The sequence below is a fragment of the Dromiciops gliroides genome, chromosome 1 (assembly GCF_019393635.1).
Source record: "Dromiciops gliroides isolate mDroGli1 chromosome 1, mDroGli1.pri, whole genome shotgun sequence".
NCBI classification, from domain to species: domain Eukaryota; kingdom Metazoa; phylum Chordata; class Mammalia; order Microbiotheria; family Microbiotheriidae; genus Dromiciops; species Dromiciops gliroides.
In genome coordinates, this window is record NC_057861.1 from 6,761,489 (window position 1) to 6,779,627 (window position 18,139).

Below are 18,139 nucleotides of genomic sequence, written 5' to 3' on the forward strand. Positions count from 1 at the left end.
GTTTACAAACACAGGATGGGATATCTGAACTGAAAGGGACATTAGATATAAACTAGGGTTACATAGTAAGCATCTGAATCAGGATTTGAACTCAGGTCTTCCATATTTGGGCAGCTAGGTGGCACAATGGATAGAGCACTGGGCCTGGAGTCAAGAAGACTCCTCTTCCTGAGTTCAAATCTATCCTGAGACACTTACTAGTTGTGTGACCTTGATCAAGTCACTAAACCTACTTTGACTCAGTTTCCTCATCTGTTAAATAAGCTAGAGAAGGAAATGCCAAACCACTCTAGTATCTTTGCCAATGAAACCCCAAATGGGTTAACCAAGAATCAGACATGATTGAAACAACTGAACAATAAAAACTTCCAGGTCCAGTGCTCTATTTACTATGCCATCTAGCTGATATTATGAAAATAGTTTTGACTTCATGGACTCCATGAAAGGGTCTTGAAGACCCTCAGGGTTCCCAGACTATACTTCGAGAATTGCTAAACTATTCCAACACCCTCATTTAATAGGGAGAAACTGAGGCACAGGAAGAAGAAAGGACTGGTCCAAGATCATATCGCTTGCTTATAGTAGTAAGGGCTCAATGAATACTGGTTGAACTGGTTTTGGGAAGCATCACACCTTCAGGGTGTGGCTGAGTCATGGGTAGCCTGACAGCTAGAAAGCAAAAGTCTGGACCAGTCTTTTTTCTTGTGAAGAGTGAGACCTATGCCTGGCCAGGGAACTTGACCTTAGACAAAGACAGGTAAAGGAGGTGGTTTTCCAAGAATCATAACCTTTTAGAATGGGAAGGGCACCTGAGAGATCATTCCAGGAAGCCCACATAATGGGTTCAATAAATCTAACAAGGTTCTCCTGGAGCCCTCAGTGTTATGCAGTGGGGAGATCCCAGGAATTGGTGTCAGGACACTTGCTGTGTGTGTGATCTTGTGCAAGCCCTATAGTCTCCCTAGGACTCAGTTTCCCCATCTGTAAAATGAGTGGACTGAGCTAGATCATTTCTAAGGTACATTCCAAATCTATTTAATCCTATGATCCCATGATTCTTCCTCCTAAACCAATAAATTCACTGAACAGTAACAAGGTTAGCTTAGCCTATTAGCCCACCAGCAGCAATCAGCAGCTTGTCCTGCATAAGTATGCCGGTTCCAACTCCCCATACCTTCAAAGGGTTCCACAGGCAGTTCACCTGCAGCCAGCTCCAGAGCCTAGCCTACCCTAGTCTTGGTACTAACACAATGCTACCTTAGGGGCTGCCAACATCATGAGAGAGATCACAGGGCCAACCAAGAACCTATGAAGAGGTTTTTCCAGAACAGGATCATTTAACCATGATTCAACAAGCCAGTCCCCTGATTCTCTGTTCTAGGACCAGAAACAGTGCCTCCTTTCTTAGATTAACAATCTTCTTGGCCAGACCACCAACATTTTTAAGATACCTAATGAGAAGTCTCAACTTTTTAACACCAGACTTTCTACACTAGGTAGCAGTTCCCAAATTCAATTGAAGAAACATTTATCTAGCACATACCCAGTGCCACGAGGGAGAGACAGAGACCAAAAGAAGTCAGCCCCTGCCCTCAGGGAACTTACATTCTAAATACAAAGGTAAGAAGATGGTGGAGAGGAATCAGCAAGCTGCCTGAGCTCTCCTTCTGTTCCCTCAAAAATAACATTAAATCAAGCCTCTGGACAGATTCTAAAACTACAGAACCTGCAAAGAGACAGAGAGACACAGTCTTCCAACAAGAGATAATTTAGAAGACTTCAGGAAAAGGTTGGTCTGACTTGGGCAAAAAGGAGGCGCAGCAAAGGGCAGCAGCCCAGCGCCGAGGGGGTTGGGGCAAGTCAGCAGGAGCTGCGGGCCACAGCCGAACAACTGAGGCCCCTGGAACCTGGCTCAAAAATCTGGTGGCCAAGCAGGACAGTGGAAAAACCTACCTGGACTACCCGAGAGGGCAAGTTGCCAGCTGTAGGGCCACAAACAGGACAGGCGCGACTAGGCCCACTGATATTAGCACACTCAGACAGAAGTGGGGGGGGGTGGTGTCGGAACTGCACACACTTAAAGTCCTCAGTGTAAAAAGCTGGTGAAACAGCACCTATACTCCTGTACAAGAAGCCCAAAACAGGGACCCTGGTGCCCCCAGAGCAGACCTCAACTTAAAAAATAAATAAATAAGATGCAATAATGAGTAAGAAACAAAAAAGAGCCCTCTCTATTGAGAGCTTCTGTATCAATAGGGAAGAAGCAAACACAAACTCAGATGAGGACAATACCCTCAAATTGCCTACATGTGAAGCCTCACAAGGGAAGGTGAATTGGTCTCAAGAACAAAAAGCCTTCCTGGAAGAGCTCAAAAAGGATTTTAAAAATCAATTGAAGGGGCAGCTAGGTGGCGCAGTGGATAAAGCACCGGCCCTGGATTCAGGAGTACCTGAGTTCAAATCCGGCCTCAGACACTTAACACTTACTAGCTGTGTGACCCTGGGCAAGTCACTTAACCCCAATTGCCTTACCCAAAAAAACAAACAAAAAAAATCAATTGAGAGAGGTAGAAGAAAAAATGGGAAGAGAAATGAAAGCAAAACAAGAAAACCATGAAAAAAGAATCAGCAGCTTGGAAAAGGAAGCACAAAGATTGACTGCAGAAAACAATTCCTTGAAAAATTCATCTGGCCAAATGGAAATAAAAGGTGTATAATTTCACTGAAGAAAACAATGCCTTAAAAATTCATTTGACCAAATGGAAAAAAAGGTGCATAATCTCATTGAAGAAAACAATACCTTAAAAATTAAAATTGGACAGTTGGAACATAAGGAATCCATTAGACACTAGGAATCAGTCAAGCAGAATCAAAAGAATGAAAAAATAGAAGAAAATGTGAAATACCTCATTGAAAAGACAACTGACCTGGAAAACAGATCCAGGAAAGACAATTTAAGAGTCAATGGACTGCCTAAAAGCCATGATCAGAAAAATAATCTAGACACCACATTCCAGGAAATTATTAAGGAGAACTGTCCTGATATTATAGAATCAGAGGATAAAATCATCATTTCCACTGATCACCTCCTGAAAGAGACCCCAAAAGGAAAACTCCAAGGAATATTATAGCCAAATTCCAGAATTATCAGATGAAGGAGAAAATACTCCAAGGAGGCAGTCAGGATTAGTCAGGACCTGGCAGCTTCAACATTAAAGGACTTGCCCAGGGTCACACAGGTAGTAAGTGTTAAGTGTCTGAGGCCAGATTTGAACTCCTGACTCCAGGGCCGGTGCTCTATCCACTGCACCACCTAGCTTCCCCACCCCTATTATTTAATATTGTGCTAGAAATGTTAGCTTTAGCAATCAGAGAAGAAAAAGGAATTAAAGGAATTAGAATAGGCAAGGAGGAAACAAAACTATCACTCTTTGCAGATGATATGATGGTATACTTAAAGAATCCTAGAGAATCAATTCAAAAATTACTTGAAACAATTAACAACTTTAGCAAAGTAGCAGGATATCCACATAAATCATCAGCATTTCTATACATGACCAACAAAGTCCAGCGGCAAGAGATAGAAAGAGAAATTCCATTTAAAGTAACGGTAGATAATATAAAATACTTGGGAGTCTACTTGCCAAGACAAACCCAGGAACTCTATGTACACAACTACCAAACACTCTTCACACAAATCAAATCAGATCTAAATAATTGGAAAGATATCAATTGCTCATGGATAGGCAGAGCTAATATAGTAAAAATGACAATACTGGCTAAATTAATTTACTTATTCAGTGCCATACCAATCAGACTACCTAAAAATTATTTTATAGAGCTAGAAAAAATAATAACAAAATTCATCTGGAAAAACAAAAAATCAAGAATATCCAGGGAAATAATGAAAAAAAATTCACAGGAAGGTGGGTTAGCGGTACCAAACCTGGAGCTTTACTATAAAGCGGCAGTCATCAAAACTATCTGGTACTGGCTAAAAAATAGAGTGGTAGATAAATGGAATAGGCTAGGCTCAGGAAATGCAGTAGTGAATTACACTAGTAATGTAGTGTTTGATAAACGCAAAGACTCCAGCTTCTGGGATAGGAACTCAGTATTTGACAAAAACTGCTGGGAAAACTGGAAGATAGTATGGCAGAAATTAGGCACAGACCTACATCTTACACCTTATACTAAAATAAGGTCAAAATGGATGCATGATTTAGACATAAGAGGTGATACCATAGGTAAATTAGGAGAGAAAGAAATAGTCTACCTATCAGATCGTTGGAAAGGGAAACAGTTTATGACCAAACAAGAGATAGAGAATATTATGAAATGCAAAATGGATGATTTTGATTACATTAAATTAAAAAAATTTTGTACAAACAGAAGCAATGCATCCAAGATTAGAAGGGAGGCAGAAAGCTGGGAAACAATTTTTATGGCCAGTACTTCTGATAAAGGCCTCATTTCTAAAATATATAGGGAACTAAATCAAATTTATAAGAATCCAAGTCACTCCCCAATTGAGAAATGGTCAAAGGATATGAACAGGCAGTTTTCTGATGAAGAAACCAAAGCTATCTATTCCCATATGAAAAAATGCTCTAAATCTCTAATGATTAGAGAGATGCAAATTAAAACAACTCTGAGGTACCACCTGACACCTATCAGATTGGCTAAAATGACAAAAAAGGAAAATAATAAATGTTGGAGAAGCTGTGGAAAAATTGGAACACTAATGCATTGTTGGTGGAGCTGTGAATTGATCCAACCATTCTGGAGAGCAATTTGGAATTATGCCCAAAGGGCGATAAAGCTGTGCATACCCTTTGACCCAGCAATACCACTCTTGGTCTTTTTCCCAAAGAGATCATGGAAAGGGGAGAGGGACCCACATGTATGAAAATATTTATAGCTCCTCTTTACATGGTGGCAAGGAATTGGAAGTTATGGGGATGCCCATTAATTGGGGAATGGCTGGACAAGTTGTGCTATATGAATGTAATGGAATACTATTGTGCTGTAAGAAACGATGAGCAGGAGGAGTTCAGAGAAACTTGGAGGGTCTTACGTGAGCTGATGATGAGTGAGATGAGCAGAACCAGAAGAACATTGTACACAATATCATCAACATTCTGTGTTGATCAACTGTGATAAACTAGACTCTTCTCACCAATCCAACGGTACAAAAAATTTCCAAAGGACTCATGATGGAAAAGGCTCTCCAAATCCAGAAAAAGAAAGGAACTGTGGAATATGGATGCTGATTGGACCATACTATTTCTTTTGTTTTTGATGCTGTTGTTTTTCTTTTTTGAGGTTTTTCCTTTTTTCTCTGATTCTTCTCGTATAACATGACTAATGGAGAAATATGTTTAATGTTATTATATGTATATATATAAAACCTATATCAGATTACCTGCTGTCTAGGGGAGGGGGGAGGGAGGAGAGGGAGGGAGAAAAATCTGAAATTGGAAAGCTTCTATAAAGAAAAGTTGAGAACTATCTTTACATGTAATGGGGAAAAATAATTTATTACAAATTTAAAAAAAAGATGGGGGTGGGGGCAGCTGGGTGGTGCAGTGGATAAAGCACTGGCCCTGGATTCAGGAGAACCTGAGTTCAAATCTGGCCTCAGACACTTGACACTTACTAGCTGTGTGACCCTGGGCAAGTCACTTAAACCTCACTGCCCAGCTAATGAATGAATGAATGAATAAATAAACAAATAAATAAATGAATACAAAGGTAAGATGGACTCACCGAGATCCTCATGATCACATTTACAAACAGGGAAAGGACAGAGAAGTAGATCTGAATCCTCTTCCCTCCAAACCTCTTCATCAGGTACTCAGGCATCGTCACCACCTGCACAGGTAGGAAGAAACAAGAGTTACCATCATGTGAACATTGGACACTTCGATTGGGAGAATAGGGACCTTTCTGAAGCACTGTATCAGCAGTCCAGCTAATCCCATTCCCCTGATGATAGCATGAAAAGACACCATCCCAACATGGAATTAGGAGCCAGCGACCCAGGTTCAAGTCCAGTCCCTCATGTAACCTTGGGTAAGTAATTTGGTCTCTCTGGGCCTCAGATTCCTCATTTATGAAATGAAGAAAATAAAACAAAACCTTACTTTCCAATCATCTTTCAGTGTTGTTATAGCGAAAGAGATTAGGAAAACCTAAAGCATTATACAAAAATGACCGAATAGCCTTACAAGTGCATTGCATGGAGAATTGGTAATTCAGGTCTCTGAAGGGGAAAGAGCCCCTTCCTTTGAGTACTCACCCCGGCCTTGATGTAAATGGGGACAAACAGCCAGCCTAAGACCAGCAGCAATGGCAAGCCCTGCAAAAACCAAGGAGAGATCATGTATGAATCAGGCATATCTTCTCACTTGTTCTGCCCAACCAATGTTTAGTTTCCCAAGATCCAGGGTTTCTCTCTGTTTGCCTGATACCCACATGGCATGATTTAAATGGGCATTGGGAAATATGGCCAAGAAAGAACTCTTACAGTTTTAATCAGTGAGGCCAAAACGGGCCCCACCATGAGAAAGTCATTCCTTTGAGTGTGACATTTTAGGCTTTAATAGGAGTCTTTAAGACTCTTTTATTCAAATATAAACAACCTCTGGAAGGAGGAATACATTAGACCTTGGTCTAGTCCTTTACTTTCTCTGGGTCTCAGTTTCCTCCTCTGTAGAAGGAGAAGATTGGACTTGAAGACCTCTACAATCCTTTGCAGCCTGAATAACCTAGAATACAACTTCGTATTATGGACAGAGATCTGGTTGTAGAATCAGGAGACCTGAGATCATGTCTTGACTGATGCTTACTGGCTGGATGACCCTGGGTGAGTCACTTTCTCTCTCTCTGCCTTGGATTCCTTGTCTCTATAGCCATACTGGCCAACTTGCTGCACCTCATGCACACATTCCTCATCCCGTCTCTGTCTCTGCACAAGTCATTCCCCATGCTTTGAATGTTCTTTCTTCTCACCCCTGCCTCTGAAGAATGATTTCCAGCATCTTTCATAACTCGGGTCAATGCTACCTCCTTCCCGGTTCCTCCTTCCCCCAGCTGTTATACCACCTAAAACTGCTTTGTATTTCCTTATCTCTGTGTTTTTTCCTCCAGTAGAATGTACCCTCTCTGAAGATAGGGGCTGTTTAGATCTTGTTTCTCCAGATCCAGCACCTTGTACAATGCCCAACACATAATAAATGTTTTTAAAATCCTGCTTAAAAAATAAGATGATTGGAAACTGTGGTGCCATCCAGCTAGAACAGTCTATCAGTGATTAGATGTCAGCCCATTAGTGTGAGTTAATTTATCAGATCCTTTTAATAGGGGCAGGTCCCTGAGATCAGGGTCCAGAGGGAAGTTTATGGGAGTGGACCAGAGGACAGGTGAGTTTCGGAGGGTAGGTGAATAGATGACTCAGAATTCTGGCGTGTCAGATATGGTAGAGACTTCAGAGATCTCAAGACCTGACCAAGAATTCCTGCTCTAACGTCCCTAGCCAGTGCCCATTTGGCCTCTACATAGAGACCAGCGTTGGGGAGCTCACTACCTCCCAAGTACACTGCCTCACTTCTGGAAAATCCTCATTGTTGGGAAGTTATTCCTTCTATCAAGCCTAATGCTGACTCTGCAAAGCTGGAAGGCTCCTTTGAGGCTGTTGAGTCCAAGCTTCTAGTTTTACAGATGAGGAAAGTGAGGCACAGAGAGGGGAAAGGACTTGCCCACAGTTATAAGTGTTGCCTCATAAGATCATGGATTTAAAGCTGTAAGCGATTTCTGAAGCCATCTGGTCCAATTCCCCCATTTTACAGATGGAGAAACCGATGCCCAGGGAGATTAAGCCCAAGGTCTCTCAGGGGGTATTAGAGACAGAATTAGAACCAGAGCGATGCTTTAGCCACTGAACCACACTGCCTCCTTTCCACAAACTGATGTGGCAATAGGCATAGGGTGGACACTGGCGAGAGGGACTCTAGGCTGCCACACATATAAGCAAGTAACATAGAGGTTACTCACAGGGCTCAGGGGCGTCAGAGATGGGAAGAGAGAAGGCCCCGAGGAAATTTCAGCAAGATCACATCTGCCACATACAGTTGCACACTGACACACACTTCAGGGGTCCTTCTTGCCCACTCTCCCTCTGCTTCCTCAACAGTCAAGCTGATTGTAGCCCCTCCAGAAGAGGGAGCAGGTGTGTCCATCTTTGGGGCCTCAGGTCTACATGGGCTGGGTTCTCCCGAGGGCTTTAGGTGTCCTCTCTGCTCTGCCCTGCCCTGCCATGTCCTTGACCACCAAGAATTCCCCACAGCCTGATCTGACTTGTGAAGCTGGTGCCAGGCCATAGGGCACCTTTATCTGTGGCTTGAAGGCTGAGTCAGACATGGGGTATTCTGATGCCCGGGTTAGGGTTATTACAGCTAACCATGCTTTTATTTCCTCCTCTTCCTCGTCCATAAGCTGCATAAGGGAGGAATGGCATTTTTCTTCAGCTTTGTCTCTCCCCTCCATGCTCAGCACAGAATTCTGCCTCAGTAAACACCCAATTATGAGCACTGAATAGACAAATAAATGAATGAATCCTTCTCCCATTTTAGGATAAGGCCATGATGCAGTAGCCCTTGGGAAACCTGTCAGAGCCCAGCATGGACAGACCTCTTTAAGAACCAAATAGGAGGGGGCAGCTAGGTGGCGCAGTGGACAAAGCACCGGCCCTGGATTCAGGGGGACCTAAGTTCAAATCCAGCCTCAGACACTTGACACCTACTAGCTGTGTGACCCTGAGCAAGTCACTTAACCCTCATAAAAAAAGAACCAAATGGGAATTAGACTTTTAGAATGTGGCTGAGCCTACAAGAATCTTGTTGGGAATAACTGCCTCCCTGGGTTTCCCTGTACAGAATCTCTGATTGTTTCCAGCTCATTTGGTATGGGCACCTGACCAGTTGGTGCAGCTGATTCTCTTAGGGGATTTGGAGTTCTGGCTTTGTCATCCTAGTCCCTTCTCCCTTTTCCTGGTCTAGCCTGAGAACAGACAAGGCTTTCAGGCTCCCACTTGCTTCATACATCTCTGTATCTGGCAACCTGCTCCCTGGAAGCTTCCTCATCTAAAAGAATGAAGCCCCTCAGACTGAGGCAGCTCTAAGATGGGGAAGAGAGGACTGTATTTGAAGCCTGAAGATCACGGACCCATGGAGAGAACAACAAAATATCCCAAATGAATATGATGCATTTATAATGGCATGGCCAACCTTGTTCCCCAAAAAGAAATAGGAGAATGCATCTCCCTCCTTTCCTTGTTTGCAGAAGTGGTATGGGTGAAGAACACTGCATATACTGTCAGATTGGCTGATAGGTCTCTTGCTTTTGCTGAGTATTTTCCTCCTATTATATTCTTCGTTATGGAGGGGAGAGGATAGCTAGTTCAGGCAGTGAGGAAGGATATGGGATATACCAGAAGATGAAAGTGATATAAGAAAAAGGATAGCTGCTCTTTACGTGGTAGCAAGGAATTGGAAGTTGAGGGGGTGCCCATCAATTGGGGAATGGCTGGACAAGTTGTGGTATATGAATACAATGGAATACTATTGTGCTGTAAGAAATGATGAGCAGGAAGAGTTCAGAGAAACCTGGAGGGTCTTACGTGAGCTGATGATGAGTGAGATGAGCAGAACCAGGAGAACATTGTACACAGTATCATCAACATTGAGTGTTGACCTACTGTGATGGACTATATTCTTCTCACCAATGCAATGGTACAGAAGAGTTCCAGGGAACTCATGATAGAAGAGGATCTCCAAATCCAAGAAAAAAAAAGAAAGAAAGAACTGTGGAGTATAGATGCTGATTGAACCATATTATTTCTTTTGTTTTGGGTGCTGTTGTTTTTTTTTTTTCTATTTTGAGGTTTTGCATCACTGCTCTGATTCTTTCTCTTGTAACAGGATTAATGCAGAAATAGGATTAATGTTATTATGTGTATATATATGTGTGTGTATATATATCTATATGTATATGTATATGTATAGAGATATATAGATATAACCTATATCAGATTACCTGCTGTCTAGGGGAGGGGGGAGGGAGGGGAGGGAGGGAGAAAAATCTGAAATTGTAAAGCATGTATAAACAAAAGTTGAGAACTATCTTTACATGTAATGGAAAAAATAAAATATCTCATAAAAAAGGATATACTTTTAAAAATAAGATCATTTTAAAGAAGGACTGTTCTTTTTGTAATGGTTAAGACATGGAAATCAAAGAGATGTCCATCAGTTGGGGAATGACTAAACAAGCTGTGGTATATGATGGTGATGGAATATTATTGTGCTATAAGGAATGACAAGCAGGATGATTTCAGAAAAACCTGGAAAGACTTGTGTGAACTGATGCAAAGTGAATTGAACAGAACCAGGAGAATGTTGTACACAGTAAAATCTATATTGTTTGATGAAGAACTGGGAATGACTATTCTCAGCATTACAATGATCTAAGACAATCCCAAAGGACTAACGATGAAGCATGCTATCCACCTCCAGAGAAAGAACTGATATTGTCTGAATACAGACTGAAGCATGCTATTTTTCACTTTCTTTCACAACTTTTTTTTTCTTGTACAAAATGACTAATACAGAAATATTTTACATGATTGCACATGTATAACCTCCACTGGATTGCTTACCATCTCAGGGAGGGGGAAGAAGAGGGAGGGAGAGAGGGACAGAATTTGGAACTCAAAACTTTAAAAAATCTAAATGTTAAAAATTGTTTTAACATGTAATTGGTTGGGGGGAAGAAAATATATTTTTTAAAAAGAGCAGTTAGGGACTTTAAAGGTCACATGGTTCACCCCCTTATTTTATAGTACAAAAGCCAAGCCCAGTGTCACAGAAGACACCCCATCCCCCAGCTCCTGGCACTTTCACTGGCTTGTCTCCTGTGCCCAAATCACTCTCCTTTCTCACCCCAACTCTTAACTTCTGTGACTTCCTTCAAGACTTAGGTCAAGTCTCACCTGGGGAAGACTTTTCTTGGTCCTCCACCATCCCAGGTTTCCCCCACCCCCACTAGTGCCATCCTCTCTGAGGTTGCCTTCCATATGCTCCATCTACATCTTGGATGTTAGCTACCTTTCGCTTCCCACAGTGGTCAGCACAGTGCCTTGCTCAGAGTGAGCACTTGATAAATGCTCATTGACTGACTAGCTGAATGGATTCCCTCAGGTCAAGAAGGAGCTCTCCCTGTGTGTGTGTGTGTGTGTGGTGTAGATAGAGAAAAACACCAAGGGCACATCACCTACATTTGTCTCAAGCACAGTAACAGCAATTCCTGAGGCTGCACCAGTCCCAGCCAGTCCCACGAAGCTGCCACTGCCAATGTTACTGGCAAAGAGAGAGGCACCAATCTGGAAAGCAAAGGAAGAGAACGCTGAAATTGGGCTGTGAAATCCTCAGAGCCTTTTATAGGAATGCATGATCGTGGCCCTGAGAACTAGAAGGGATCTCTGGGAATACCTAGTCCAACTGACTCCTTTTATAGAGAAAGAAACTGAGGCCCAGAGAGAGGAGGGCTCTTGCCCCAGGTTACACAGCCGGGAAGCAGCAGAGGTGCGATTCAAACCCATCTTGGCTTGGGAATGTTAAAGTTACTTGGTGGCTTGGCCCCCTCCCCTCCACTATAAGAACAGGTTGCTTTTCTTTTCTGCCCTGGCCAGTCTGCTACCTGCCATTGCCCCTTGGATCTACCAAGCTGGCATATGACGATTCCTTTCATTCATCTTTCTGCTAAGTTCCTGATGGGGGCCAAAAAATCCTAGACCAGGAAATAACACTGAAGAAAGGGCAGAGCAGGGAGACAGAGCCTAATGGAATCCTCACTGAGCCTCTCTCTCAAGCACACAGCCCTCTTTCCCACCTTTCTTCCTCTCCTGATCACTGGATGAGATCCCAAGTCTCCTTTTCCCTGTATCTTAGTTCCATTCTCAACGAGCACACGAGAGAAGTGAGTTGACTCTGTGTGAGGCCCAAAGGGAAGCCCAACCTTTCTTCTCTCTTTCGTTTCAGATCTAAGCTGCTCCTCACATGAGCTTCAGGCTTCCTGCATTTGAAGCTTGGGAGAGGGTGTAGACAGCCACTGTTCAAATAAATAACAAGGGGATGAAGTGGGAGATACTCACTGGCCACCACACCATTTCCCTGCCAGCCAGGAAGAAGCCTCCCACTGTTCCTCGATTGGTCTTCAGCATGGCCTGGGTAGAAAGGAGCAAACAGGACATGAGATATAACAGAGCTGAAGACACACAACAAAGCTGGTACACAGACTACTGACAGGTGATGTCTGGCCCTGAGAGAAGGAAAGGAAGATTCTTCTCACCAACATGCAGTCATATTGTGTGGTGAACAAATTCCATTATTTGTTGTTTGGTCAGTTAGTGCTGTCCAACTTATCATGAGCCCAAAGATGCTAAGGCGGCTTGCCATTCCCTTCTCCAGCTCATTTTACACATGAGGAAGCTGAGCCAAACAGGGGTTTAAGTAATTTACCCAGGGTCACACAGCTAGTAAGTGTCTGAGGCCACATTTGAAGTCAGGTGCTCCTGATTCTACTCTATCCACTGTGCCCCCAAATATCCCAGAATGGCTTCATTCCAAAGCCCAGTATGACCGAATCTTACAACTCAGGTGTCATCCAGTCCAACCTCCTTCCCCACTCTGGTCTCCTGCCTCTTCAAACAGGTTCCCATTATTTATATTTTCAAAGATCAAAGCCCTTGTAAGAAGCACTTTGTCTCTTACAGAAATCTTACAGATGATCAAATGCAAAGTTAAATTAAGGAAAGATTGATTGCCATTGAGACTGTCAGCAAGATGTATGACTTGTACTGGGGTGGGTGGCTGAATCCTTATGACCTCCAGGAAGAAATAGAAAGTCTTCTGTCTGGCATTTCCAGGCCTACATGACCTGGTCTACCTCCCCCACCATCCTCCAGTCTTAGACTTTGTTCCTCTCTGGCTACACTGGCCTTCCTGCTGTGTCCCAAACACAACCAGTCAGTTTGCAGTTCTGTACCTTGTCATTGGCTGTCCCCGTGCCTGCAATGTTTCCTCTCCTTGTCTCCCCCTCTTAGCTTCCCTGGACTCTCTGAAAATTCACATTTTAGTTCTGCAAGGTCCTTCACAAAGCTACAGTCTTCTTTCTGAGACTACCTTCCTTTTACATGGTACCCACCCAAGTGCCTGCCTCCCATCAGGTCAATATCTCAATCTCTCTGCAATAGGGCAATAACCTCATAAGCTGAAGGCAGCTCTAAACATGCGGCACAGAGGAAAGAGCACTGGACTCAGAGACCAGGGACCTGAATTCAATTTTCAGGCTCTGCCATAACCTGTGACCCCAGGCAAGTCTCATCCTTTCTGATCCTCAGTTTCTTCCTTCTATAAAATGAATGGATTGGACTAGAAGGCCTTCTAACAAGTAAGGAAACTGAGGACCAGAGAAGTCAAATGACTTAGTATCATAAATATAGAGATGGAAGGGAGCTTAGAAGTCATCTATCCAAGGCATCACTTGACAGCTGAGGAAACTGAGGCATGGGGAGGTGAAATAATTTGCTTAATGTCACACAGTGGCATTGGGGCATCAGAATCAGGATTTGAACCCAGGTCCTCTGTCTCCCTACTGCCACCCAGAATGGTGTTTTCCATACAGGAGGTCTTCAAGCAAAGGCCAGATGGTCGATGGGTGTCTTATAGAAGGGCTACTTACTCAGGTAGAGTTCGGACCAGGTGGTTACCAATCCTCTATGATTTTCAATTATTCTAATCAGTCACTTTATGTAAGAGGTATGTCCCCATTTTAACAGAGAGCAAACTGAGGCTTAGAGAGGAAGAAATGGCTGGCCCAGGGTCACACGGCTAGTAAATAGCAGAAGCAGGGACTCAAAGCTAGATTTCCTCTTTCCATCACACCCTGAGGCCTCTCCACATACAAACGAACTCTGGGTTGTTACAAATCGAAGAGTAACATTTTGGAGAAAAGGCACTCAGTGCTGTGTTCCCCTGTGGAATCTGGAGAATTCTAAATCCTGCTTTTGGTTACATTTTTACTCTGTGGGGAAGGAGGAAAGCAAGCGATGAAGCTGGACTCATTGTTTCCATTGGCTCAGCATGTACTGTACAGGACCAGTTTGGGGTCAGGGTAACTGGGGAGAGAAAAGCCCTTCCGTGGGCACAGTTCTTCCCTTCACATGAACTATCTCATTTGAACTTGAGAAAACATGAATGCAGGTAAGTAATCACAAGATACATGCAGAGTGCTTTCTATTCAGGGGATTAGACACTGGGGGATCAGGATAGGGGTCCAGAGTCAGTCTCGAAGGAAGGACTCCAAGAGACAGATAATCAGGGAGGTCATTGCAGGTATGGGGTACAGGATTTGCAAAGTTATGGAGACAAAAACCAGAATACAGTGAATGGAGAAGAGCAAATGGACCAGTTTGACTTAACTGGACAGTGCATGATGAAAAATAATGTGGACTAAGACCAGAATGGGAAGCTGGAGCCAGCTTGGAAATGACTTTAAATGCCAAATGGAAGTGTTTTTATTTGATCCTAGAGGCAATAGGGAGCCACAGGAGCTTCATGAGTAGGAGAAACACATAATCAGATCTCTGCTTTAGCTGTATCAAATCAGCAGCCATAGGGAGGAAAAGATTGTAGAGGGGAGAGACTGAAAGCAGAGAGACCCAGTGAGACGGTTGCAATAGTAAAGGAGAAGGTCATGAAGGTTCAGAATAGAGGGATTGTGGTGTGAGTGAAGAGAAGAAGTTGGATAGGAGAGAGAAATGAGTTGAGAAGAAGGGGCTCATGAAGCCTCTCTTTTCTCAGTGATGCATGAGATGATGTCATTCACTGACTGGGTTGGGTGGAAAAAAGGGGTAAGTGTGAGAGGATGGAGGAGAGAAGAGAAGGTCTGGAAGAGTGACTGTGGGGAGAGAGATATTCAATTATGGTGGGGTAAAAAGATTGCTTTGTGGGGGCAGCTAGATGGTACAGTGGATAAAGCACCGGCCCTCGAGTCAGGAGTACCTGAGTTCAAATCCGGCCTCAGACACTTAACACTTACTAGCTGTGTGACCCTGGGCAAGTCACTTAACCCTAATTGCCTCACAAAAAAAAAAAAGAAAAAAAAGATTGCTTTGTTGTGTGAGGGTCCAGTTGAGATAAGAAAACATAAATTTGTATGGACGAGGTTGGCTCAATTGTGTGACTTTCTTCAGTTCTGTTCTGCAGCTGGGGAATAGGGGTAGAGGTGACGGATGGTGGGGGGTTGGTGAGGCATCAGCATTGATAGGATGAGGGTAAAAGGGATTTGAGAGCATCGTGCTACCCAACCATCATATCAAGAATTGAAAGGGAAGCCAGAACAGGAGTGATGGTCAAAGAACCTAGATATAATGGAGAGGGTGAAGAATAGATTTAGGAGGAGTGAGAGACAAAGAGAGAGATGCTTAGAGGAGGAGATGGTGTCACCCAGAGGAAGTTCAGAATTCTCCATTCTGAAAGTGGAACATTTGTGTAATCACAGTAGAGTGATCACAACTGTGTGACTTTGGACAAATCACTTAGCTTCTCTCAGTCTCAGTTTCCTGATGTGTAAAATGAGGAGGTTGAATTTCATAGGTCTCTAAGCTATGTTCCAACCCTTCATCTATGATAATATGACAGTCTCGTGTGGAGTGGAGTGGAGGAGCAGGCCATGGGAGTAGAGAAGGCTGATGACCAGACTGTGCAGGCTACTCAAAGAGCCATTAATATGCATATTGAAGTCCTCAAGTATAAGGGTAAGGATGGAGTAAAGAGAAAGAACTTGAGCCAAGTGCTAAACTCTGGACCAGGCTTTGAATGGGGGATGGGGGAGGAATTTATTGTATAAACCCCAAAGGAGGAGAGAGTGCTGAGAGATGATGGCAGGGGGAAGTTCTGGAAGTGCTGATGGGGAGCAAAGGAGCATTTCCACTCCTCCTCCTGGAGCAGTTTCCTGGGGGCCAGGAGAGAAGGTTCATCTAGCCCTAGAAAGAATGACCAGGGATGCAGGGTCTCCTGGAGTGAGAGAGGGAGGCCAGAAGAGAGAAGGAGAGCAGCAGAAAGGGATTGATCAAGGGGAGTTTGTGAACAATAGAATGGGAGGGGAGGATGCATTGAGAAGCGATATGCCTGATGTCTTGGGAGGAGATGAGAGGATGGGAGGGGTTTCCCCTGGGTGCAGGCAGGTGAGGGGGTATCTGCATCATGTGAATTAACACAGGGCACTTAGGAGCTTGAGAGCCATAGAATGAGGATGCTGCACCTTTTGCCTGGGAGTCCCACCCTTGAGGTATCTGTCCATGGTAGGAGTGGGTCAGTTCTGCTCTAAGGTGGAAAGAGCATTAGATTTGCAATTGAAGGACCAGGGCTCAGATTCCAGCTCCGATACTTACTATCTATTACTCTGGCCAAGTCACTTAAGCTCTTCAGGCCTCAGTTTCCCCACCTTCAAAATGAGGGGCTTGTACTAGATAATCCCTGAGGTCCCTCCATAAATCTATGATCCTAAGCAGTCACTAAGGCTTCATTTGAAGACCTCCAGTGGGATGGAACCCATCACTTCCCGAGGCCAGCCCACGTCACTAAGAAGATCATGGTTTTCTCTTTTTTATTTTACAGACTTTTCTTCTTCTTCTTCATTTTACATATGAGGAAACGGAGAACTGAAGGAGAAACATAGAGACCTCCCATTTCTGTGAAGCTCCCTGACACAGTAGCCCTTCCCTTAAGATTGCAAGATCGATGGTATGGGTGAGATTATCTCCCATTTACAAATGAGAAAACTGAGGCTCCAAGAGGGGAAGAGATTTGTTTAAGGTCCCACAGACCCTAGATTTTAGACCCTTTCTACACCCCACCCCTGCTGAAAACTTAGAGGCAGGACCTTTTCCTCTTCATCCCTGGGCATTCTGTTTCTCCTCCTTGGTATGGTCTGTTGAATGCCTTGCCCTGCCCCTTGTGGCGGGAGGGGAGAAGGAGATAGCTGGTCAGCTGCTCCAGGAAAAAATTGATGACAATGCCTCAGCTTCCTCACCTCCACCCCAACTTCCAAAAACTCCATAACTCAACATTAGAGCTGAAAGGGACTTTAGAACATAGGATGTCCGAGCACGATGACCTTAGAACATGGAATGATAGAGATAGGGAGGGCATTAGGACATGAGATGTCAGAGGCCGAAGTCCATCCCCTTTATTGCACAGTTAGGGAAACTGAGACCCAGAGGGAGGAAGGGGCTTGCTCCCCAGCTAACAAGCGTGATAGTGAGTGAGCTCCAAATTCTGTCCTCCTTCCTCCTCACTGCTGTGCGCCTTCCTCCCCGCCAATCCCCTGCCTTGCCCTCGGCCTGGGGCCCCACGTACCCACAGCCCCACGGCCATGACCACCAGAAAATAGATGACAATGACTGAGATGTCCGCAGCGTTCTTGATGCGTTCCGACGAGAGGGGAGGCGTGGGAGACCCGGCAGAGGCGCTGGGGGTAACGGGGACGTCCATGGTGGCAGCAGCAACTTCTGAGCTCTCCTCGCCCGGGCAGGGTCGGTGCCACCGACAGACCGACGGTCCGATGCAGTCCCGGGGCTCGCTGCCTGCCTCTTTATGGAGCCCGTGCCTGCTCTCTGTCTTCAGTCCGCGTTAATGATCAGCCCCGGTCCGCGGAGGGGAGGGCAGAGAAGGAGGGCATGGCTGGGGAGGAGGGCAGAATCCAGAGAGGGACTGGAAGAAGGGCAGAGCAGGGGAGGGGACTACGCAGGCGGCGGGCTTCTCTGAGGGAGAAGGGGCGAAGGAAGGGGGAAGCTTCCCCAGCTAATGGCCCATTAGGGGAGAGGGCTCTGTCTGGGGAGCTGCGGGGAGGGAAGGGGGAATAGTTCCTTGCCGGGAGGATAAAAACTTGAGTCCCCAGTGATGACCTACCCGAACTCTTCTGATTCTACAGGGCCGCTTGTACCTCCCTGGACAAGAGGATGCCGAATGAAGCCTCATGGGAAGGGATGCTCAGAATATGACCCCGGCCACCTTCC

The 18,139-nt window shown here is 44.5% G+C and overlaps 1 protein-coding gene across 3 annotated transcripts in view; it reads right to left on the reverse strand.

Annotated features, from left to right (window-relative positions):
- LOC122736944 (solute carrier family 5 member 4-like) overlaps nucleotides 1-17,615 on the reverse strand; it is a 57,514-nt gene extending 39,899 nt beyond the window's left edge. For 2 of the 3 annotated variants that reach the window (XM_043979343.1, XM_043979344.1), the window contains exons 1-5: nucleotides 17,481-17,513; nucleotides 12,212-12,283; nucleotides 11,336-11,440; nucleotides 6,302-6,361; nucleotides 5,770-5,874 (exon numbers count right to left, since the gene is read on the reverse strand). In XM_043979343.1, coding sequence (XP_043835278.1) covers nucleotides 5,770-5,874; nucleotides 6,302-6,361; nucleotides 11,336-11,440; nucleotides 12,212-12,283; nucleotides 17,481-17,498 — 360 coding nt within the window. In that variant the 5' untranslated portion in view covers nucleotides 17,499-17,513. Of the gene's footprint in view, nucleotides 1-5,769; nucleotides 5,875-6,301; nucleotides 6,362-11,335; nucleotides 11,441-12,211; nucleotides 12,284-17,480 lie in introns of all 3 variants that reach the window. The other variant, XM_043979342.1, reaches the window with a different exon arrangement.
- Nucleotides 17,616-18,139: the final 524 nt, after the last annotated feature.